The sequence below is a fragment of the Falco rusticolus genome, chromosome 3, assembly GCF_015220075.1.
Source record: "Falco rusticolus isolate bFalRus1 chromosome 3, bFalRus1.pri, whole genome shotgun sequence".
Lineage (NCBI taxonomy): Eukaryota > Metazoa > Chordata > Aves > Falconiformes > Falconidae > Falco > Falco rusticolus.
The window spans coordinates 52,019,113-52,043,711 of NC_051189.1; the positions used below are offsets into that span (position 1 = coordinate 52,019,113).

Genomic DNA, 24,599 nt, shown 5'->3' on the forward strand with positions numbered 1-24,599 from the left:
CTTCCTGTGTAAATATGAAATTTGCGTATGTGGATGTGCTGACTTCCACTATTTTACATTGAAGCTTTCCAGCTATGAAAGTCTGTAACAAACTTTGGATTATTAATGCTTTAGCAAATGCTAGACGCTAGTGCCAGTGCTAGAAATTAGCTTCACAGTGAACTTTCTCTTGGATGAAGTATTTGAAACACTGATTCCTGAATGCCTGAATGTAAAGTAAGTTGAGTATACCATGTAGCATGCTAAAATCTTGGAGTTCCACAATTTGCAAATAGAATTATACTCAAATTATCCTCAGTATTGTCTTCCATGTGTGTATTTCAAAATGTCTTGCAGTTTGCTCACTTAAATCACTTATAACGTGACAGTGTTATAAATAATATTTATAAAATGACAGTGACTGAGAACTTAAAATATTTTAACAATACTTACCAAATCACCAATCAAGCCTTCTGTTGCAACTGTTGCGTGCCACTGTTCTCATCTTCTAAGACTGCCTTATTCATACCAGGTGAAAAGCAGGCAGCTACGCATGTAAGCCTGGATCAGGAATATGACTCGGAATCATCACAGCAGTGGAAGGAACTTGAGGAGCAGGTTGTTTCTGTGATAAATAAAGGAATAATACCTTCAAACTTCCAACCAACACAGTTCTGTTTAAATCGCTACTCGGATAACTCTAGATTTCCACTTGCTGTGATAGAAGGTAAAGTTAAGATTTATACACTTCAGAAATAAAGTGAATTAGATAAATACATAAAATATTTCATGTGTTATTGTAGATTTAAACCAATATTCTTGTGCAAGTTAGCACAAGAATGCTTTGAGTCAGGTGAACCTTTAGATTGTGGTAGGCATAGGCTGTCATTATTTTTGTGATATTTTTTTTTTAATAGAACCAATAACTGTAGAAGTGTCCTTCCGAAACCCTCTGAAAGTCCCAGTTCTTTTGACTGACCTTTCATTGCAGTGGAAGTTTCAACCTAAAGACTTCAATGCAAAGCATGATGGAGAAACAAAAGAGCTGGTAAGGCAAGCTTCATCCTTTTCCAACCAAACCCAAACAGCTAGTTATGGAGTGTGTATGTGTATATATAATTTCAGTCTTCAAAATTTGGTAGTATGAAAACAGATGGTTCAAGTGTGTTTAAAAAAAAAAAAAGTAGCTCTTGAATTTTTGTGATGTTTAGATTTTCTTAGATCTGTAGCACACAAAGCAGCCAAGGTAACAAATATATTGTAAAGCTTAATGCTTTACATTACAGAGCAAAATACTGCCAACATTTCACTGTATGTGTAGTACATCTGTTTAGTCACACTAGCCTCGACCAGCAAAAATGTCTTGAAATGTCAATAGGTATTATTGTCGAATACCTTTTTCTTACACAAGCTACTGTATATAGTGAAATATATATTCTGAAAAACTGTGCTGGTATGACATAGGAATACCTCTATTAGAAGAAAAATTAAAATTTATTGTATTAAAAATTAATTTTTTTGAATTATTTAGATGAACCACGTACTACTGTTAAACACAACTAATACTGTCAAAATTTCCTGTGAAGGACTGTTACCACATTCATATTTTTAAGGTTTTAGTATGTTCTAATACTGAATATTGTAGTAAGTTTTTTAATTTGGTTTCCTGGTCAGAAGGATTTGGAACATAGTGATCTCTAAAGGTACTGTAAGTGTTTGTCAGTTATAAACATGGCTTCATACGACTGAGCCTCAAGGATTACCAGTCCTTTTTTCCTTCTGTTCTGGTCTGAACTGCTACTTTAATATGATAAATACTTTTGTGAGTATCAGTGAAACTGATTGGGAATGGTTCTGATTTATAGTGATAAATCTTAAATTTCTCTCAAGTCAATGTTTACTGAGCTCTCTAGCTGCTGCTTCAATTCGGAAAGCCTAAGAAGCTGGGCATACAGCACCTGTTGGTCCTAACTGTCTGCAGTTTAGAATTTGTATACTTTTTTCCTTGAACAGTTTAGGAAGGGTGTGGGAAGTAATATTTATGGCACTTTCTCTGCCTAGGAGTAATAGTATCTGAAAAGCTGTTTCTTCTTTTCAGGGAATGTGTGATGATGGTATGATAGGAACTGAAGCAATAGCAGAATTTCTAATTAATAGTGAGGAGACAAAAGTGGTAAGTACTGTACTTCATGTTGAACTTTAGGATGAAGTTCAGATATTATGATCTCAATACTAAACTCAATAGAAGACATTAATGATATATGAAACACTGGAACTTCTGAATTTCATCAGCATGTATAAATATCTGAAGGGAGGGTGTGACAGGACAAGAGGCAATGGGCACAAACTGAAACACAGGAGGCTCCTTCTGAAAATCAGGAAACTTTTTTTTATTTTTTATTTTACTGGGATGGTGACTGAGCACTGGACACAGGCTGCCCAGAGATTATGGAGCCTCTGTTGTTGCTGATATTAAAAGCTGTTCAGACATAGTAATGGTTAGCTGGGTGTAGGTTGCCCTACTTGACCAGGTGAATTGGACAAGATGACCTCCAGAGGTCCTTCTCAACTTCAATAGTTCTGTCATTCTGCCTCTGTTAATTTTTGCTATAATTTAGGATTCTTTCTGAATGTAATGAGCATCTGTCAGCTGTAGGCTGGTTTAGTAAATTCTGTGTATATGAAATTTTGAATCCAGTAAATGGCCTGTAGTTATTGTATGCAGCTACATATGACACAACCATAAAGTAAATGTAGCTGTGAGTGTTTTTTAGTGATTGGACATTTAAATGTAATAATACTTTTTTCTAGTAGCAACAACAACAAAAATTTAACATATTTCCACAGGCAAGACTAAAGCTCTTTCCCCATCAAACAGGGGAGCTACATATTCTGGGAGTCGTTTATAATCTTGGCACTGTTCAGGGTGCTGTGACTTTAGATGGGATAGATCCTTCTGTTGGATTACAGACAGGTAAGTGTATTATTCCCTGAAGTGCTATGTCTGGGGAAGGGGGGAGACATGGTGTCTGTAGAATAGAATGAAATTGTAGTGTTTAATGTTTGACTATCATCATGCGAGGCCTTCCTTCAGGTGAGGATATAGAAAGAAGGGAAACAACTGAAACAGGGAAAAAATTAATTGGGACCTGTAGGAAGCCTATGAGAAAGGAAGTAACCTCTGCGAAGTCCATACTTTTCCTTTTAAATCTGTGGGAATTCTGAAATGATGAAAAAACCCCACAAACTTATATCTATGCCATGTTGAATCTGTAACAACTTTCATTGACTCTTTTGCCATTCGTTTTTCCTCTGGGTCTTTTGGCTTTTTGTTAGCTTTCAACTTTTTGTTGCAATGATGTTTGCATAGATTCCCAAACTTAAGTTTGGCTGATACAGTTTGTTTTTGTTTTTAGCATCTTCACTTTACAAAGGAAAGAGAACCAAAATATTAACATATAAATGACTTATTGCATATTACTTCATCTGTTTTGTTGAGTCATTAATCTGAAACTCTCACAGGGAAAAGGTAGTTGTGGGAGGAAATGGGGATTAAAGCACATGTTTGAAAGTGTCTAAAAGAAATAGTGATGCCTGTTCAGCTGTCTGTGAACTGGAAACCTTTTTGAATAAAGAACACTTGAAGAGTGGTGGCCTGTGTTTGAAGAAAATAAAAATCTTTGGGGATTTTTCCAGCTTGGCAGAAATTGGGAAACGAAATAAATCATGTTCATGCTCTGTGCCTCCCCCCTAGTTGTAGTCAAACTATTAAAGGGCAGAGTAAGTCCACAACAGTGGATAACTGGCTGTTTGAACTCACAGAAGCAATGCATTATGTGTGACAGTGAGCTTTGAATAGTTCTTTGAGTGATGCTACTTAATCAGTGAACACTGTGTGTACCCAGTAACAGAAAAAAATACTTTTGAGGTTGGGTAGGAAGCCTTGGATCCCTTCCCCAAAAAAGTTAGGAATAGCTTTAAAAAAAGTCAAACTTTAAAATTGTTTTACAGGAAAACTTGTCTCCAATGGGTTATCTGTACGAGGACGACAAGATTTAGAAATCCAAGGGCCTCGACTTAATAACACAAAAGAGGAAAAAACATCTATTAAATATGGACCTGACCGACGTTTAGATCCCATTATTACAGAAGAAATGCCTTTGTTGGAGGTATGTAACTACTTTCTATAGGCAGTTTTGAGCAAATAGCTGAATCTGGAGCTTATAAATGTAGTTGTAACAATGAAGTCTTAGACTTTGTTAATGCCTAAATCTCCAGTTAATTTCTGATCTGTCAGTGCCAAACTTGGTGAGTTTTTTTCAAGTGAAGCTTGAAGCCTCCAAATTTAACATCCTTCTGAAATTGTTATATTCCCTTCAGAATTTTAGTTCGCAACAGCTTTTGTAGCCACATTTCAAGGTGAGGGGAAACAGGCAAAGAAGCTTTTGTTTGCCTGCCATTTATCTAGAATAGTTCCTCAAATTGGTTAATTAGAACTTAGTGGTTTTCTTTACTACGGTTGTTAAAGTGGTTTGACTAACTGGTTAATGACAACACTCTCTAGAATAGAACAATTCAGTTGGAAGGCACCTACAATAATCTAGTCCAGCTGCCTGACCGCTTCAGGGTGGAACAAAAGCTAAAGGATGTTAAAGGCATTGTCCAAATGCTTCTTAAACACTGACAGGCTTGGGGCATTAGTTCTCCTTTTAGGAAGCCTGTTCCAGTATTTGACCATGCCTTTGATAAAGAAATGCTTCTTCATGTCCAGTGTAAACCTCCCATGGTGCAGCGTAGGACACATGGGACTGGTTCAATCACTGGGTACCAAGGAGAAGAGATAAGCACCAGCCGCTCCATTTCCCTTCCTCAGGAAGCTGTACAGAGCAATATAGTTTAAATACATTGGTGGTGGTTTTTCATGCATGTTTGTAACTTGACTCTGTTCAGATTTTTCTTTTCTCCTGTTCTCTCCCATACAGGTGTTCTTCATAAATTTTCCTACAGGGCTTCTCTGTGGAGAAATTAGAAAAGCATATGTAGAATTTGTGAACGTAAGCAAGTGTCCTCTTACGGCACTGAAAGTTGTGTCCAAGCATCCAGAATTTTTTACTTTTGGTGGAAATACTGCTGTTCTAACGCCACTAAGTCCTTCAGCTTCTGAAAACTGTAGTGCGTACAAGACTGTTGTGACAGACCCTACCTCTGTGCGAACAGCACTGCTATCTTCAGCTTCTTCTGCAGACTTTGGGGTTGGCACAGGAGGTCAGCCTGAAGTAATACATGTCCCGCTTCCTGATGCTGTTCTTCTTCCTGGGGCTTCAGTGCAGCTGCCAATGTGGTTACGGGGACCAGATGAAGAAGGTGTTCATGAAATTAACTTTTTGTTTTACTATGAAAGTATTAAAAGACACTCGAAAATGTGGTAAGTTTTTATCTACTTTTTTCTGTCACGCTTAATAGATACATTATAAACATTGAGAGAAATTAAGATTTACGTTTATGCTTACAGTGGCTATGATAATACAAAAGAAGATGCCTGTTACCTGCTCTTCTAAGCAATGATTTTTGTTACACGATCTGATTTCCATCTGAAATTACACAGCCTACACTGCTTCCATCAGTGGCAATTATTAAAATAGGAGGGTTAATGGAATGATGTTAATACAAACTCTGTATGTAGTTTCTCTGGAAGCACATCGTTCTGAGGCATAGGGGGGGAGAAAATCATGACTTAATTTGTTTCTGTGTGTTATAAACCAATCTTGGGTACTTTGAACAAAAGATTTTGTTCTTAGCTAAAATGTGGTTAGTAATTGTATTATGATGAAAGCTATTCTCTTTGAAGGGGGTTAAATACCAAGTTTGACTTGTATGCTGTTGTATAGTGCCTTTTTGGACCATGTCGAGACAGTGGACAGTCAAGTTTGACACCACAAGCTAAGAAATAATGCATTCTTTGAACTTTATTTGAAAGGTAGCAAGTTGACTTATGTTGCTTATTCCCAAGTCCCACCCAGCTAAGAAGGCTCAGGAGATAACTTTTTGAGAAACGTATTCCAGAAAGATTCTGGAGGTGAATAAGATTGTGTTCAGGAAGTGAAGAGATCAGCCTTCAGGAAGCCTGTGTAGCAATCTAGCAAATGGCCAAATACAGAAAAGAAGGCTCTTCTTACTACCCCTCTCTCTTACTCTTTTGCAAATACTATTCTTACGTTACTACCTCGAGCTTTAACTGCTATATAGCTAGAGCTGAGAGAAAGCTGCAATTGGGCTTTATCTAGATTAGTTTATAGCTCACTAAGATTACAGGTCAAAGACCTAAATGTTAATACTTAATTTTCAGGGAGAGAAATCTATTAGAGCTGCATGTGCTGGATTTGTTTGTCTGGAGAATATATCACTGTCCACTTTAAGAAGCAGTGCAGACTAGGAGTGGATCTGTAATCAGGGTTGGGGACCTGGTGTTGTGGTTTAACCTCAGCTGGCAATCAAACACCACACAGCTGCTTGTTCACTTCCCCTCTCTCTGGTGGGATTGGGGAGAGAATTGGAAGGGTAAAAGTGAGAATTTGTGGGTTGAGATAAGGACAGTTTAATAGGTAAGGCAAAAGCTGCAAAGGCAAGCAAAGCAAACCAAAGAATTCATTCACCCCTTGCAATTGGCAAGCATCTCCAGAAAAGCAGGGTTCAGTGTGTAACAGTTACTTGGGAAGACAAATGCCATCACTCAAACATTCCCCCCCCCCCCCCCCCCTTTCCTTCTTTCCTTCCCCCGGCTTTATAAACTGAGTGTGATGCCATATGGTATAGAATATCCCTTTGGTCAACTGGGGTTAGTTGTCCCAGTTGTGTCCCCCTCCAAGCTTCTTGTGCCCCCCCAGCCTGCTCACTGGTGGGGTAGTGTGAGGAGCAGAAAAGGCCTTGCTTGACTCCGTGTAAGCTGCTCAGCAGTAATGAAACCATCCCTGTGTTATAAGCAGTTTCCAGCACAAATCCAAAGCACAGTGCCTTACCAGCTACTGTGGAGAAAAATCACTCTACCCCAGCCAAAACCAGCACATCTGGTCTCTGTGCTATGCATATGCAGGATGATGGTGGTGAGCGGGGCTACTTCAGATGAGCTCTAGTCACGTGGACTCCAGGTTTGCTTGTGACTGTAGCTTGTTTTTCAGGCTAGTTCTGAGAAAAAAACAAAGTTCATGTGCTGTGAGACTACTCTGTAATGTAAACCAAAGCAGAGTAAGTTGAAGACAGTGAGGAGAATGGATCAGCAGCATATTTGTGGAGTCAAACTAAAAGTCATGCAAATGCACTTTGTTTAGTGGTTTTTTTTGTAGCTTCTGAAATGCCAAAGTTAACTTTTCATTTACCTGTGAGCTAGCCTGTAGGAACGGGGAATTTGTCCCCTTACAATGTAGTTGTTCTGTTCCCCCACTTTTTTTTAAGAACAGAACTTATTTCTCCTGTGAGTTCATACTATTCAGAAAGTGAGGTGTTCTAGAGATAGAAGGTGGTTGCTTGGGGAATATATTTTTCCCTACTATATTGAAGTTTCCGGGGGAACTTAAGCAAAGTGATCTTGTTTCAAAAGTGCTCTTTTGTAGACTGAGCATAGCTTTTAAATTTAAAAAAAATATTTATTTGTGCCACCTGAAAGCTATACAGAATCTATGTATCTGTCTGAAGATTAACTGCAAACTATGAAGTTTATTCTGTAGATTGTGACATTATGTGAAGTAGAATTTAGGAGACCACTGATTTCCCCTCCAAAGCAAGTATTGTGTGGTGTTTCAGCATATTTAGTAGGTAATGCGTACCAAATTTTTACATTTCTCTAATGTTTCCAAGTGGAAGTTAGGGTATCACAGAGCTTCTTCTATGTGGGAAAAGCTGATGTATTTTGATGGTGTCCAAGAACTGAAGTTTACTCATCTTTAGAAAAGCAGGAAGGTAAATTTTACAAAGGGCTTGTTGGCCTGGAGTTTGAGTGTATCTGGAAAAAGTCATAGTAGTGATGGCTCTAGAAGTAAACTTTCAAGATTCTTAGTTCAGGGGAACTTGAAAGCAGTGGTATTCTCTCTAAACGCTTTTTAGTAAATGTTTACATAGGAGATGTGACCAACTAGTGGGCTGCTTATGGTTTATTTACTCAAAGCTATTTTCCAAAGTATTTGGTGGCATTAAATACCTTAATGATATCCTTGTGCCCATATATGCCTGTTTGCTTTCACTGTGCTAGTTGTCTTATGTCTGAAATATTTCTGATTGCATTTTTTTGTCATGGTAGCATACAAACCTTTTCCTCCAGTATTCCGAACTGGCTGAGAGATTGCATGTTTGAACAGCACCTACCCATGCAGCATGATTTTTAAAAATAATATAATTTTGTTAGGAAGCTTAAAAAAAAAACTGTCTCGTTAGCTGAAAAAAAAATAAATTGTTTATTGGCCATAATATTGATGACAACCACAAAAGCTAAACTTCTTGATGACAGGATCTGGACAGCAGTCCTGGTTGTTCAGCATGTGTGTTTCTTTTTCTCCTCTCCCCCTTCCCTGCCCCTTCCTAGTCATAGGGTATTAAGGCACACTGCAGTTATTTGTACTAGCCGATCTCTGCATATTCGAGCTACTGTCTGCAGAAGTAATGCCCTTGAGGATGAAGAAGGCAGAGGGGACAATATGTTGGTGTTTGTGGATGTAGAAAATACCAATACTGTAAGTTCTTATTTTTAATAATACTCATCTAAAGCTCAGCAGATATGTCACCAGTAGAACTGAGACTTAAGTAAAAGTGTTTTTTACAACTATGCAAGCACTAAGTAAACCTTGCATATTTAATAATTCCAGTTACTGTTGGAAAGAGTACTAACATTAAGTTATATTTCAACTCTCTGGAAGTCTACTATAACTATCTCTATCCTAAGCAAATTGCAGTACTGTAGTTTGGAGTAATTTTTTCTTTTAGGAAGTCTTATTCCAAATCCATGAATGTTCTTGATGATAACAACTTTTAAGACAGTTCTGAATTTGACAACCTGTGCCTCCTGCAACCTTTCAGTGAAAACACTGCTAGAAATAGTGGTAATGTGAAGCCAAAATTTAACTCCAACTTGAGGGAAGCTTCTGTGTTTACATTTGTTACTAAACTCTAAAAGATGTTTTTGCAAACACAGTCCATATAGAGATGTCTGTTGTGATCTGTTGACTTAGCAAAGCAGATAAAAACACTTTAGTCGTTCATACCATGCTAACTGAAATCTAGTCATTTTTTTTGGTAAAGCTACTCCCATTTTTCCAACCACAAAGCAAGGTAATTGAATGCTCTGTTTATAGAATTCCTAGATGCTTAGGCGGTAGTAGAATCACTGAGCTGATATGTCATTTTGTTTTTAAATTGTGTACACTTCATTTTTAGTTCAGCTACTAAAATGAATATTGTCCACTGTTTCTTTGAGGAGAAAGGAATGTTTTATGAAGTAGTTACCAAGTTAACAGATAACATTGTGTGAGGCTTAGTTTTCCACTACCACCACTCTTTCCAAGAAAGAAAACCAATCCCAAAAGCTATTTTTCATTGTGTACGTATGTAAAAAAGGTTCTTGAATTTTTGGGATTTATGACCTAGCAATGTTCCTAAAGTAATCTTAGAAAATAAGTGGCCTTGTGGACAGTGTTCTGCATTGGAGTTAAAAGCATGGGTTTTATTATAGTTGTTTTAATCTAAAATACTAGCTTGTGGTTTTTTTTTCTGGGGGATCTTTGCTGCTTCTTCATGTGGCTTTGTTTACTGAAATTGGAAGTTGCTGTGAGCTGGGACTGTTGTTTCACATTACAGTGGATCTTAAATCTCTCTTTGTCTCTCAGTACTGTATTACAGATGGTGTGAATAATTAGTTAAGATTCTAACAGTGCCGTCTTGCAATGAACACTTACGATGCAATGTAGAACATCACAACTGTGATTGTCTTGTTTGACATAATCTGTGTTTCTTCCGTAGAGCGAGACTGGTGTTAAAGAATTTCATATAGTGCAGGTTTCAAGTAATAGCAAGCACTGGAAGCTTCAAAAATCTGTTAACGTCTCTGAAGACAAAGGTGTGTATCTGTTTCACCAAAAGGATGGCAAGTCCAGCTTCTACTTGACAAGAACAGTTAAAAATCTTACAAGGAGTTGAATTTGGCTTTCAGGATAATGAATTTCTGAGAACTTTGTCCATTTCAAGCATGCTACAGCCTGTCTTTTGTCAGTGTTTCAAGAAAAGTATATTTCAGACTTCATTAATTTTAAAAATGGGCTTAACTTACAGGTAAACTATTTCTGTGATGTAAAGAAATCCATGTCTGGGTTGGCTGATAACTTGGCTCACAAGAAATATCTTTTGGTGTTCCTTTATTTTTCGTTTTTATCAGTATTTAAAGTGATCAACAAGTCCTCCATTCAGTTATTAGAAATATACCAGAATTGCTAGTGCTGTATCCTGCCTTAACTAATACAAGCTGCTAATTCTTGAAAAGGCTATCCCAGGCAAAAAAACCCTGGACAACTGTTGTATCTAATGGATGTTATCTTTGTTAGTATGCTAACATTTTATGTACTTAAAAATTAGTCTAGACATGTATTTCTCTTGCATTAATATTGAGGGTGAACCAGTCAGATAAACTGAATCTTTTGTCTTCTGCTTCTTCCTCCTTTGTCTGTATCTCCCTCATGTATTATGGCTCATTTTCTGCTCTAGATGTTGATGGAAGGAGTCAGCAGAAGATGCATCTTTACTACCATGCAGTTGCTCTGTTTGATTAGTTATGCCTCTTGAATATTGTCAGTGTTTCTTATTTGTGAAGTTTGAGGGCTGGCTTGACTAATGAGGAGGGACTGTGATTATGTTGAGGGGAGGAAATAAATCTTGCAACCTTTTTCTTTCAGATACTAAACTTGCTAGCAGAGAGCGAGCGAAGTTATGCTTTAAAGCAGTGAGATGCAAAAACTCAGAAGGTAGGTTGTCCCCTGAATGTGGTAACTTACTGAAGAAAATACTGTTTGCTGAAGTTGTGACTTCTCATGATGCTGAAACAATGCCTTCTCTTTTTATCCCTTAGAAAATTACACATTTGCAGACATTGTCTTTGGAAATGAACAGGTAGGTGAATTGGTACAACTGCATATTTTGTCCTTGTGCAAGGTATCCCTGTCATGTGGAAGTATTTCAGTGAAAACCTTTTTTAAAAACTAAAAATGGGAACAGTGCTTTTTGTAGTTCGAAAGGTGAGTTTTGCATGGCAAAAAATACTGGTTTTCTAGGTCAGCTCTTTTTTTTTACAAAGAGAAAGTAAGAAAGCATAGACTAGTGGATAGTCTGGAATTTAAGTTCCTATCTCCACAGCTGAACCACTTAGGGAGCACGTTGCAATGCTAACTTTTGCTAATACCTTTCTTTCCTTTCCAACCCTTTAGAGCAGTTCTTCTGAATGTTTCCCAGACCTCTAGGTTTCTAGTAGAGATCTGTGGATGTCAGATTCTTCTTATATTGTTTTTTCTTAACTTCGTAAAAATATAGTTACAAATAATCTGGAAACTTGTAATGTATGTACGTACCAGATTATCAAAACTGCTGATGTAGGTTGCAGTCCATTCAAGATGCCTGTTTGTTTCTTCTTAGTTTTAAGTTTCTGGACTGCCATGCTTTTCTAATCTTTTTAAGTATACAGGCATTGTCTGAAGAAGAATCCTTTTAGCAAATGACCTTGGTAAGCAAAAGCTTTTCCAAACCCTGAGAAAAGTAGTCCACTTGCATCAGATGAGAAATCTGCATTAGCATAGTGGATTTAGCTGGATGTCAGATTGCTTATTTTATGCTGAGTGTATGTTTTCCATATATGTATCCAGCTTTTAGAAGCCAAAGAAAACCCATTCACTGCCATTTCATTTTATAGGCATATGAATTGAAGTTAGGACTAAAAAGCTGAGATAGATGATCCCTCTGCATTTTTAAAGTTGGATGAGCTGCATAGATTTCAGCTTTTTTGTAAGAAAACGTTCTCGAGTGGGGGGGTTGGGGAGGGTGCCCTTTCTTCTAGACAGTTACCGCAAAAGTGGATTGTCTGCCTCAGTAGAAGTGTGTTTTACTCTAATGATTAGCAGCTCTGCGACAGCATATTCTGGAAAGGCTAAACTTTTTGAAAGCAAAGGTTTAGGAAGCTGAAGATTCTTACTTACCCTGCTGTCTCCAAGTATTGTTGCTGTTGGTCTTACAACTACTGCTTCCTTATCAACCTTTTGGTGTTGGAAAAGCTCAGCACAAATGATGACAAACTTGACAAACAGCACAGTACTTCTGGCTGTGCCACTTAGGCATGGGGAATGTGCTGTGCAATCCATTATCTTTGGTATTGTAGCAAAATATATGTTCCTACCTTTGATATTTCTGCCTAACTTGAGGAAAATACTAATAAGCAATAATGACTTGCATGTGATTGTGTGAGTTGGATACTTCAGCTCCCTCTGCTACACTTCATATATCACAGTAGGCTGTCTGGTGGTAGTAATCAAAGTCCTGATTTCTAAGCTTGGTATTTGTAGTTTTAGACCAATAATCTATAGCTCTGTTTACCCATGTTACCTTAGATCAGGGGTCCTCACACTTTTTAACCAGGGGGCCGGTGGGTGGATGCAGTGGCAGGCAGTCATCTGCGGCTGCTTGGTTCCCCCCCCCGCAGTCCCCGGGAGGCGGGTGTGTGTGTGTGTCTGTAAATACCGGGGGCCGGGTTGAGGATCCTGGGGGGCCATATCCGACCCGCGGGCTGTAGTTTGAGGATCCCTGCCTTAGATTGCTTATTAGGGAGGGCTGATCTCTAACAGGGCAATCATGGAAACAAAGATGTATAGGATTCTGTAGGTTTGCAAAGGGAAGCAAAGCAAGACAAAGGAACTGAAATACTACAGGGGTGATCAGCTCTGTTAGAGTAACTTGTGTCAGCTTGCATTCTGTTCTGAGAACGCTTTCTTGCTTTTTTTTTCTTGCAGATAATAAGTTCAGCCAGTCCTTGTGCAGACTTTTTTTTTCAAAGCTTATCCTCTGAATTTAAAAGAACACATGTGCAATCTCATACTTATACATCTCAAAGGGCTGCAAAACAATCATTTGATGAGACAGTCAGATTGATACAAAGGTGCAGTGAAGTTGATCTGAACATTGTTGTACTGTGGAAGGTATGTATGGTTGTGTCCTTTGTGTTAATTTGGGCATGAAGTATGACTGTTAGAAAATAAGTTAATATGGCCTCCTGAACCTTCAAGCATACTCATAGAAAATTTATGGATTTTTTTTTTTTTGTGAAAACAGACCAATGAACTAAAATGGTGTCAGGAAGCAAAGACAATCTTAGTAGCTGTTACTGTAATAAGTATGCTTAAATGGTTTTACATTACTCTGGATGCATCTAGTTCTTTTAAGTTCTGTTCTTAAAAGTGAAATTCTGAAATATTAAACAAAGATTTCTTAATACATGTTTTTATCATAGATCTGTAAGACTGACCCCAGTCTGCTTTGAAGAAGATGTTACTTACCAGAGTGCAAATATTAAGTAGTGGAAATTGGAGTCTAATACACATAAATGTCATGCCTTTTAGGTTTTGAACAGCACAACATCTTCCACTGAACTTAGGGGGAAATCAGTAATTCTGTGATTATGAAGCTTGTCATAGTTTCTGGTCTGCTAATGTCTTTGTGCTATGTTCTGTAGGCATATGTTGTGGAAGACAACAAACAGCTTATTCTGGAGGGCCAGCATCATGTTGCTCTTAATACAGTTGGGAAGGAGGCTTTTTCGTTTCCTCAGAAACAGGTAATCTAGTGCAAAGCTTTCCTTTACAATTGCTTCTTTCCTGAAATAAACTTTGTGTTTTCCTGTAAAAAAAATGGCATCACTTTAGGTGCTTTTGTAGAATCTAACATCAGATACGTGTTGTTATTAAATAATTCAGATTTACTTCAACTTTGATTAGTCATCTATAGTGAAGTAGCTAGACTCAGTTTAAAGATAAGTGATCTGCAAGTAAGTATGCTGCTATGCAGTTGGAGTAAGCTGTTCTGTGGTATTTCTGAGTAGAACTAGGAGCTTATTAATGGTATTAAGTCAAAGTTAACAGTTATTTCGTAACGAAGTTAATAGTAAAATGGTAGAATGGAGTGTTAATAAATTCAATTTTATAAATTCTACTATGTACAACTTTGAAGACCTTTACTGTAAAATGTTAGAACAGCAGAAACACTGGAGCAGTTCAAAAGACATTGAAAGCTCTATTGGAATTGATCAATTAATAGCATATTATTCCACTTTGAAGTTTCATAGCCTGTTTGATCAAAGAAAATAGCATATGTAAGAAACTGGTGAATGTCTCCTGGTACATTAATCAGTAACAACTGTGGAAGCTATAGATAAATTTCTGTAAAAACATCTATGCTAGGTGTCACTTGCTGTGTGAATATTACTAATGTGCAAAATAAAAAAAGAAACAAGTCTTGTACCTGTTCAGTCTTCTGCTGAGCAGTAAATTGCTGTTCCTTCTGGCTTTGGTGCTATTCTCCTTATATTTTTACCAATGTTGCAAACATTGTATATAACTTTTAGTGAGCTCTTACTCAAAATTGCAGCAAATCTTACTATATGTTGATTTTGTCAAGAAAACAATACAGGGCAAATGTCTTTCTGTAAATACTATGCTATCATGTAAGTAGTGAATTACTGAGTTGTGGACTTGGCTTTGGTTGATAAGGCTTTAAGTATTTTTGTATCGTTTTTTCCATTTAGTTCTTTGTGCTATGAGGTAGATGGGAATAAGTCAAAAGGGGCATGCAGTTTAAGCTAAACTGGCTGGTGTTCATTGGTACTGAAAAACAGGAAAATTAAATTCCAATTGTTTCTTTTTTTAACACTTAACAGCCCCCCACCCACAAAAAAATCCTTTGCACTTGTGGGCTTAAGCTATGCTGAGCTATAATAGGCTCTATTAGTCTATTATAGACAACTGCCCACTCTGGTATTACCATTCCTGTCTTAAGGTATGTGTAGAGCAGTAGATCATACTGTATGCACCTAAAGTTAGGAGAAGACACTGCGGACTTCAGATTTCAGTGAGATCAGAAGTAGGCTCTTGCAAATGAGTGGGAGGATAAGTAGTAGGAATGAGTCAGATCTCTACACTAAAGTAAACAAATAACTGAACATGCTAGAGGTAGAAGTTTACATTTGACTGCACTGGAACTCTAGTTCTGTGCATCAAATTCAGCTTCAAACTAAAAGGAATCCTGCCACCGGCAACATGGAAGATCCAGATGCACCCTCAATTTGTTTTGAGGAACACATGCTACTATATTATCTTTCTTTGTCTATAATTTTTCTCATCAGTATTACAGCTACATTCAGATAGATGCTACATTGATTATTGTATTCACTTTCTTCAGCATAAGGAACACACTTCCTTTGAAGCATGTTGTAACTTGATGGGAAGCAAAAATCATCTGTATTGTGACACAGTTGAAATCTGGTGTGAGTAGCGGTGGTTGTTTTTAAATGTGTAGATTCCATGTCCTCATGGTAACCAAAGCCCAGATGTAACTTGGATTTTAAGAGCCTGTTATCTTGGGACTACTAAGGCTTGAGAAATTTCATATACTCCTGTACTAGCTTTTTTTTTAGTTGGTACTTTATCCTGTGAAGAGAATAGATAAACCCCTCTGAGATGGGAGGTGAGGTATAGAAAAAAATATTTGAGACTTTGCAGCAGTCTACTTCGTTCACTCCACATTTAAGAATTAAAAGAATCCCAAAAATAGGATTAAATGAGGCTAGGTAGAGAAAAGAATATACTTAATATATTAAGGATTGCACATTGTCTTTGAGTTATCTTGCTCTTGCATTAGTTACACAGTGAAAAGCTGTGGTGGGGGGAGAGAAATACCAAGCCCAAACATTACTTCTAACTTAAGATTTTCAGTGTATAGCTCTGAGACTTATAATGTAACATTCAAATAGTGTGTCTTTGTAAATCTGTATTTATTCAGGTTTGGAAACTCTGGACTGTTCCTGAAATATCTTGTGCTGACAGTGTAGAAGTTAGTTGTTTTCTGTGGTCTAGACAGCAGAGGGAGATGGAGATGCATGCTTTTTACCAATGCATGTTGGTTACCAGTTCTTAAATGATAAATTTGTTCACAAATTCTGAACAGAGTGTCACCTAGGATGTGAAAGTCTTGTGTTTCTTGCTGTGTTTTGCTTGTTGCTCTTGGGCAACTTTCTTCTTGACTTGAGCTGCTTCTGCTTCATGCTGTGGCAGCCAGCAAAGGAATTTCTCTGTCTGTCAATACAGCCATTCCCAACTGAGAAGTCTCACAATAGACATGGAGAAAACATGAACAAGATTTCTCTCTGCATCCGCTTTTATTTTTTTTAGCCCTCTGAGAAATGTCTCGAATCTTAGCTGAATTCATCAAACAACGTTGAACAAGTCAAGATTGCTTGCTTTATGTTTTGATTAAATTCTATGTACGTACTGGTTGGCTTCTGCTGCTTTTTCAGCTGAGGTGCCTCAGACTAATTCTTTGCCAACTTTTAAGGCTTTAGTTTGGATTTATAGAGGCTAGATTATAGAAGTGTCCAGGGAAGCAAAGCTGCAGTGAAGCACTGTAGTAGAAGAGCAGTAGATTGGTATTTATTGGCACTTAATGTTTCTCAGGTTCTGGTAGCTGGGTGCACTAGTACCACGTCATCTATGTCTAAGCTAAGCTGTTAGACTGCTAACTGAGATGCAGGGGCAGGCGGTTACTTCTGCTTGGTGCATTGTGGAATGTGTAATGCATTACAACAGGGATGTGGAACAGACAGCAGGATCTGAGTCTTTCTGTATCACAGTAGCATAACTTGCCGTGGTATTTATAAATTCAAGATGAAACCTCTGGTTTCTATAAAACATGAGATAGAGGGCTTGAGGGAGGCTGACAATCTTTTTCTGGGGAAAATTTCTGTCTGTACTCACATAAAGAAAATGACAGTAAAATTCTATACAAATCCTACTTGGATACACAGATGCATGTGCTTCCTTTTTTCCTCCCCATGTCTGTTCAAAAGAATTATGAATTCTAAACATTTTTCTTTCTGAAAAAGACAATGATAACTGACTGAGGCTTACTGGTTTTCTGTTGTTGAATACATTTATTTTGGTTTTTTTTTTTTCCACACTACAGGGCTCTTTATTTGTTTAATATCACTGTTTTTGAGCATAGGTTACTGTATAGTACTGTACAGTAGACTTACCAGGTCATGTGATGAACTACTTACATCACTATGTTGTGGAAGTATGGAATCATAACACAGTATGCTGAAGGAATCTTTCATATAGAAATCTCTTTGAATAATATGGAAAACATTTATTTTCCTATCTTTCTCACTTGTATTTTTGAAAAAAAAAAAAAATAATAAATATGACCTTTTGCTAAAGGTAGGGGAAAAATGCTAAATGTGGTTTATTTCCTTGAACTGGAAATACAAGGTGCTACAAAGTGATACATTGTAGTCACTAGCAACAATATGTAAAGAATAAATTATGGAAGGTGTTAAAGTGAATAGTTCTGAACAGATGTGTTAGCAGCGGCTGTTGAGGTCCAAGTAGTAGAAGCTCACTAATACAAATTAGCTGGGTGTTTGTAACTAAAGGCTGTTCTTTTGACAACGATACTGCTATGGGTTTTGTTTCTTTTGAGACTTGCTTTCAGGAAGAAGGTTCTTTTAACTGAAGGTCAACTTCTGATTGCATCAGAAACACTGATCAGAATACAGAAATCAGAAAGACAGCTGTACTGTCTCTTGTTCTTGATCTTTCTACCTTCACTTAATGAAAGAACAAAAACTTCAAATACTTTAAACATCCATTCAGTCAGGGCTGTTGATCAACATTATTTCTTATTACTGCCTCCCATATTTTTCTAATCTGGTGAATTCAAAGGAGAAGCACAGTAGTATGGTGGGATGGCAGTAGTGGTGTGGGACTGAGGCGTTTGCCACACTGATGGAAGGTGAGAAGCAGTCTAGTAGAGGCTTGTCACTTGGTTACGCTGGCATGTATGCATTCATACTTCTGAAACACACTAGCATGTGAGTGTAAACTTACTTTTGACTGAAGTCTAGATGAGATAGTGTCCAAGTGTGTTTTAGATCAGGCATACTGTTTTTTTTTAAGATGCTGTCCCCATTTAGAGCCCTCTGGCTTCATTGTGAAGTGGTCTTGTAATGCACAAAGTGGATGCTTTCCAGGCAGAATTAATCCAGATGTTCTTCAGGACTGCATATGATATGATTTGGACTAGCACTGGTCTAATCCACAGGACTGAATGAGCAGCCCAGAAGTAAAATCCATAAAATATATGCAGCATGGATGCAGGCTTATTGGCATTGTTTCATTTCAGAGACTAATTTTTGGTAACACTGCTTGTTAATACAGGTGCAATTTAGTGAGGCAGCAACAGTTTGGTTGGAAGTAGGACTTTCCTAAAGGTAAGAGTGTGTAGGGTCTACATAGCTTTATTTTTTCTAATTGAATTACTGGAAGTGATATCTTGCGCTAGTTCAGATTTTTTTTTTTTTACAGAATACTTGGGCAGGGGTACTTGAGTCAAACACAGACTGTTGGAATGGGCTTAAGACTTTCTTTAAACCAGATTGATAGAGGGAAAGCAAAATTTCTAAGGGTAAATAAAGAGCTGAAGTGTATGTTTTTCACTCTTGTATCAATGTCCTAGTTACTGTGCCAGTTTGGGAGGACTGGCTTATGTTTTTATCATGAATGAGATATTCCAAATAGCTGAAAAATTGTATTTGCTTTTTTTACCCATTGGATGGACTGCAGAACTGATGATAACATTTGAGTTTTCAAATGCATTATTACTGCTGTCTTGTCTTAGTAAAATACTGCTCTTGAAGTCATCATTTCTATGATGTTAGGAGCTAGAATTAATATAGATGAGTCACACGGTGAAGGAAACAAATTTAAAACAGAGGTTTTAAAATGGGAGTTCTCTGATCTAAAATGGGGAAGGAAGAAAGAAACATCGCTTAAGATCTTCCTTTGTCTCACTTTTTGTTGCTTTCATATTCTGCTTTTGAACAACTCAAAGCACAAGTAAATTTCCTGTTTAGGTTTTCTTCTGTGCTGTGCGTATTGGTCCCACATACTTGACTGAGCATGTTAATAATCCTTTTGGCTATGTGTAACTGGTGATTTGTGGGGTGAATAGGCTGAAGTTCCATACAACTTGGAAATCAAATTGTGATGTTGAGCTTTTTCTAGTTTGTTTAAGAGCACATTGACTCAGTCACTGAGGAGATTGTTTCTGAAATTGGAAACTGTCTAATATTACATAGAAAAAATCATTTAAAATGACTGCATGTGAAGATACCATCACTTCCACCTGTCTGATGGAAAGGAAGAAGTTTTCACTTTGAAAGTGTGTTCTAAGAGATTGAGGAACATATATTGTGATCAGACCTACCTATTACATCTATCAGATAACGCAAAGGATGCTTTGAGTGGTCTAAATTTTGACTTTTTCAACTTCTAGCTTAGTACAGTTGCAAGAGATACCTAAAACCAGTGTGAATGACTAATACCCAGTTTCACAAGTGTAAGAAGGGATGATATAAACTTTGTTTCAACGTAGCAAAACATCAGACTTCAAAGGTTCTGGCTTTTTCCTAACTACCAAATAAGTGAAGCTGTTGAGATTATTCTACTTGGAACAGCAAGCTTGTCAAGTTTTAAGTATATTTGTTGAAGCTGGCCTTTGTAGGTGGCTTTGGGCAGCAAAAAGCTTTCTAAAAATAGAAACAATTTTCCTAGCACAAATTGCACAATTTGTAGCTCTTGAAAGGTAACTGTGGGAGCAGCATGGTTCTGGTGCCTACTGCCTGTTGCATGTTTCTAGTCAAAACCCAAAAAGCTTAAAAATGCAGCTGTAAAATATATTAAAAAAAAACCCTAAAAATAAAAATAAATACTTCCTCCCATACAGCTCTTCCAAATTCTTCTTTTGATGAAAGGCTCTTCCAGGCAAGCTTATCTGTACCTCTACCAGTATGTTTGGATGAGACCTTCAAATTATATTGTGATGATTTTTTTTTTAAAGGACTATCTTCTTGTATGCAATATATGGTGCTTGCTGTACACTGGAGCCCATGGCACTTCTGGAGGCTTTGAAGGAACCATAATGGGTCAACAAGTAGACTTTTAAGTGTCAGAACTTTCATATTTGCCTTTTGAAAGACAATATTCAGTTTGGGCTGATATTCTAGGGGTTCAGCAACAAAATGCGGCCTGTTCAATTCTCTGTTTTGTTTTGCTTTTGTTTCTAAGAGTAAATAAGCAAAAGTCTTGAGGTTATCTGCTTGGTGCATGTTCTTGAAGGGAAGGCTACAGATGCCCAAGCGGGCAGGGGCATCTTTTCTGTAGCCTTGATCCAATTTCCTAAGCTCTAGAGTAGGGCAGGAGATTAATGCATCCTTAAACTTAGCACATATTAGCTGTCTCTAGGTAGCTCCCTAATCCATATGCATATCTTCTGGTTACCTTTTGGAAGTGCTTACTTCTGTCCTGAACCATTAGGTATGAGAATCATGTACTAAATGTCATGTCTTAGCCTTTGTTCTAGGTACAGAATTACAAAAAAAGCCCCTAGACTTTGAGCAGCTGAACTTGGAGACCTAAACATCTTTTTCTGAATCCGACACTCAAAGGCTGGCTGGAATTAAGGTTTAGCTCTGTGATGGCAAATGATTAATCTTACTAATTACAAGTCCTTCAATGGAGGTGTAATATTAGAATTAAAGTTTTGAAATATTAATGGCACTCTGCACTTTCACCAGTATATGTTCCTGCTGCATTTCATGATGTTCTTTCTATTTGTAGAGATAAACCTTCATATTTGTCTTTTGTAGGGTTTTAAAAAAATACTCGGGAATTCTGATTGGGAGGACTTGGAACAGGTAATTGACTCTAGGGCAAACTACAGTGTGTAGGATACCGGTATGTTGCAGAGGGCATTGAATAATTGGTTGGATTATAATCTGAGGGGAAAGATCAATTTAAATGAAAACCTATAATCTCATCTGTGGTGTGGTTCATGCTGTCAATTTTCATCAAGTTGGATACCTATAGGGTAGGGTGGAAATTCCAAATTCATTCAATGCTCAAAATATATTTCATTGTTACTGTCAAATATCTTTATTTTCTTCTCATATTACTTTTTAAGAAAACTGCCGTTCCTTTTGAGAGGAGAGAATTGCAAGGCTGATACAACGAAGACATCACATGTTTTATTTCCAGCACAGGCAAACAGTGACTGAGATGTTAATACATATTACAGAATGCTTAGTGTGTCTGTTATTGAGAGTCAGGTTTTGCCTGTAGTTTTATTTTCAACTTAGAAGGTGCAATCCATCACCCTTAAATGAACAAGTATTGCTTTGCTACACTGTACTGATGTATTGGTGGCTTTTAAAAATTTTCTTTCACATGCTTTTAGTAGTCGGTCTCACTTATTGCTGCAAATTCCTTTCTCTTCTAAAGGTGGACTTTTTGCAGAATAGATTCATAAGGGAATACTAAAAGGCAGCCCCTTCCTGAATAAATCCTGCTCGCAAAACAGATTAGATGATGTTGGACAGTGTTACAGTAGTGCTGTAATGCTGGACCAAATGCAGCCTTATTGCCTCATTTGGCATTGCATCTTTGTGAATCATCTAATTTCTTCTGCTTCAGAGATTGATTCTCCCCACAGGGTTAGGATGAATCCCAGGTAGTGTGTCAGTGCTTGACTTGGGCTTTCAGCTGGGTACAAAGGTAATTTTCATATGTGCAAGAGCTTGCTATACAATTTTTAAGATTCTCTGCATTATTAAATCCTTCCATCATCGTTAGCATGTTCCGATAAACTTCTTTGCTTTTACTTTGGATCTGTTTTGGGAAACTTGGGTACTGGTTTTCCTGTTGTGAACTTCCCAGGGCAGGTAATGGATATTTTTTTTTTTTTTTTTTTTTTTGTACAGCTGCTCAATAGGGAATTGTATAAAAGCTGTCCCTTTTTTGTAGAAACAAACAAGAACAAACACTAACAAATCACTGCGACAATAGCTGCTTCTGTGAAACTTGTACAGATAGTGTTTTCATAAGCAGCTGTGAAGTGTCTCAGAAGAAGGTAATAAATAAATCATACCAGTTCTTCGCTAGCATGTTTAAATACAGAGCACATCAGAGAGGACTTTAAGCTTCATGATGCTGTAAACTTATTTCCCTGGCATTATAGTTCATAATGGAAAATTGTAGCTTCTGTGATGGGTTTTCTTGTTGCATTGCACAGCACCTAATGTCAGTATTTTAAATGTTGATCTGAATTTGTGTTTCAGGAATTACCAGAAGTGGTTCTCTTAAAGTTTTTTCGACCAGAAAACACGCCAGCACCTGCAAGACCAACACCAGAGCAGCTCTCTAATCTTATCAAGACAAGTCTTCATTATCCAGAGTCTTTCAATCATTCTTTTCATCAAAAAAGGTTAGTGCAACGTTTTCTTTAGAAACTTTTGAAATATTGTCAATTTGACATGAATCCTATTGAGAGATGCTATGTGGGTTATGATACATAAGATAGTCTGTTAGGCAAGGGTGAAATCTTGCTCGATTCTTGAAGTCACTGCTTCAGAATTTCATAGGTAAAATGAAAGTTTCAGGTAGAGAAGCAGGATGTAATACCAGAGTTCCAGGCTTAATGTTAACTAGTAATGTTATCAAACACACTGAAAGAAAAGTAAATACTCTGCTGCCTTTGTTTTTGGTGTCAGTAAACAATGTTACTACTCTGAGAAGCTAGACAGAAAGCAAGAGGTACTTTTAAGTCAAAAGAACTGTTATGTCTACAGCATCTGACTTGCCAAGATTAGCTGCCTGTGGTTCTGATTTATGTCAGAAGGAAAGGTGGTAAGTTTAGATCACTGGGGCTTGTCTCCTGGAAGGGTATCAGAATTAATGTCTGCCAAAAAGCAGACTGCTAGAGTGAGTTGATTGGAGCCTGTGAAATCCATGAATCTTCAAAATTAAAATACTAACAAAGCCCTCTGGATTAACTTCCAGGTATGAAATGAATTGTACTTGAAACATAAATACCTGTTCAGGTTTGAGTAGTTTTATCTGAGAACTGCTACACTTTTTTCCCTAAAATTTCAGTTAATATAAATTGCCGAAAGAAAGATGTATGTTTCTTTATAAAATCAAACATCTAAACATTTTATAAGGTGGCATATTTTAGTGACAGTTACAAAGCATGCATTATTCCAGTAACAAGTTCATATCTTATTTGTTATAATGCTGATTGTTCTTTTTTGTTACTCAAGTTTAGGATAATTAAACTGTTAAGCAGTGTCAAGGAATTTCAGTGACACAAATCACTTACTGTGCACACAAAGTGGTTTCAGCTGCTGTACTTTCTGTACCTGCCTGTGAATATCTTGGGGTCTTTCTTTCTGCAGCATTATTTATAAAAACAATTATACTAATTTTGAAAAAGCAGAATATCAACTAACTGTATTAGTTTTATTCAGGGTAAAGGCTTAAATTAACACCAAACATGTATGTGCTGTCTGTTCTGTTGGGGCACTGTTCTGGCTGAAACTTCAGGCCAGGTGCTAGCAATTCCTCTAGAGGAGGTGATGCAGAAGAAAAGTAGACAAAACTTGCTGAACAGTGGTTATTAAGAGTAGCATACTGGATGATGTTACCGCATTCTGAGGAGTCTCTTGTCGTAACGGTGGATTTCCTGTAAAGTAAGGCATTAGTTACGCTTTTGCTGGCCTGTCTCAGCTGGATGAAGGAAGGTGGTAACTCATTTGGCTCAACTGAGCCAATGCTGTTTGCCTCAATAGCTTTTATTATAAGTAACTCTAGTCAATGTAAGTGATCATATTGCAGTGTACACTGACTGCATAATAGACAACTACATATTAATATTTCTTGAAATTAACTTCAACTATTTAAGAGTATAATTAAGACTACTCAAAGTAAGACTTTTCTCCTTTACTATGGAACTATTTCTCTTTGCAGCCTCTGTCTGGTACCTGTCACTCTTCTACTTTCCAATTGTTCCCAGGCTGTTGTAGATGTGATGATTGATTTGCGGCATAAAACAACAAGGTAATGTGTGAATGTTAATAAAACTATTTTCTGAGAACGCTTCCTAGTTTTGGGGAGTCATGTAATGTTTTAACTGTATTGAATATCTAGAATAGGATTTTCTCAACAGTGGCTTCTTTGAAAGAATAGAAGGTGGTAAAGGCTTCATACAGCCAAATGGGAGTCTCCAGTCAGTGCTCAATTTATAATTTGCTTCTGACTGTTGCTAAGACAGGACCTTGAATTGTGACTCTTGAGCATCTAAACTCTGCAGATCTTTTTTAGGGAAAAGTTCTTTTTGAACTATTGAAATACAAGCTTCAGCCACCTTACTTTATTAAACGTATGTTGTCGCGTTGTCATTTTTAAAATACAAAGTAATTTGTAGAAAACACTTTTGAAGTTTAAACA

The 24,599-nt window shown here is 37.3% G+C and overlaps 1 protein-coding gene across 4 annotated transcripts in view; it reads left to right on the plus strand.

Moving 5' to 3' along the window:
* The window catches only part of TRAPPC8 (trafficking protein particle complex 8), a 55,603-nt gene that overhangs the window by 28,418 nt on the left and 2,586 nt on the right, over positions 1–24,599 (plus strand). For 2 of the 4 annotated variants that reach the window (XM_037379364.1, XM_037379366.1), the window contains 15 exons: positions 512–706; positions 897–1,027; positions 2,078–2,152; positions 2,827–2,953; positions 3,991–4,148; positions 4,962–5,404; positions 8,552–8,699; positions 9,982–10,078; positions 10,908–10,976; positions 11,081–11,121; positions 13,005–13,190; positions 13,724–13,825; positions 20,966–21,013; positions 22,433–22,578; positions 24,120–24,209. In XM_037379364.1, the coding sequence (XP_037235261.1) occupies positions 512–706; positions 897–1,027; positions 2,078–2,152; positions 2,827–2,953; positions 3,991–4,148; positions 4,962–5,404; positions 8,552–8,699; positions 9,982–10,078; positions 10,908–10,976; positions 11,081–11,121; positions 13,005–13,190; positions 13,724–13,825; positions 20,966–21,013; positions 22,433–22,578; positions 24,120–24,209 (2,056 nt within the window). The remainder of the gene's footprint in view (positions 1–511; positions 707–896; positions 1,028–2,077; positions 2,153–2,826; positions 2,954–3,990; positions 4,149–4,961; positions 5,405–8,551; positions 8,700–9,981; positions 10,079–10,907; positions 10,977–11,080; positions 11,122–13,004; positions 13,191–13,723; positions 13,826–20,965; positions 21,014–22,432; positions 22,579–24,119; positions 24,210–24,599) is intronic. The other 2 variants (XM_037379365.1, XM_037379367.1) reach the window with 1 other exon arrangement.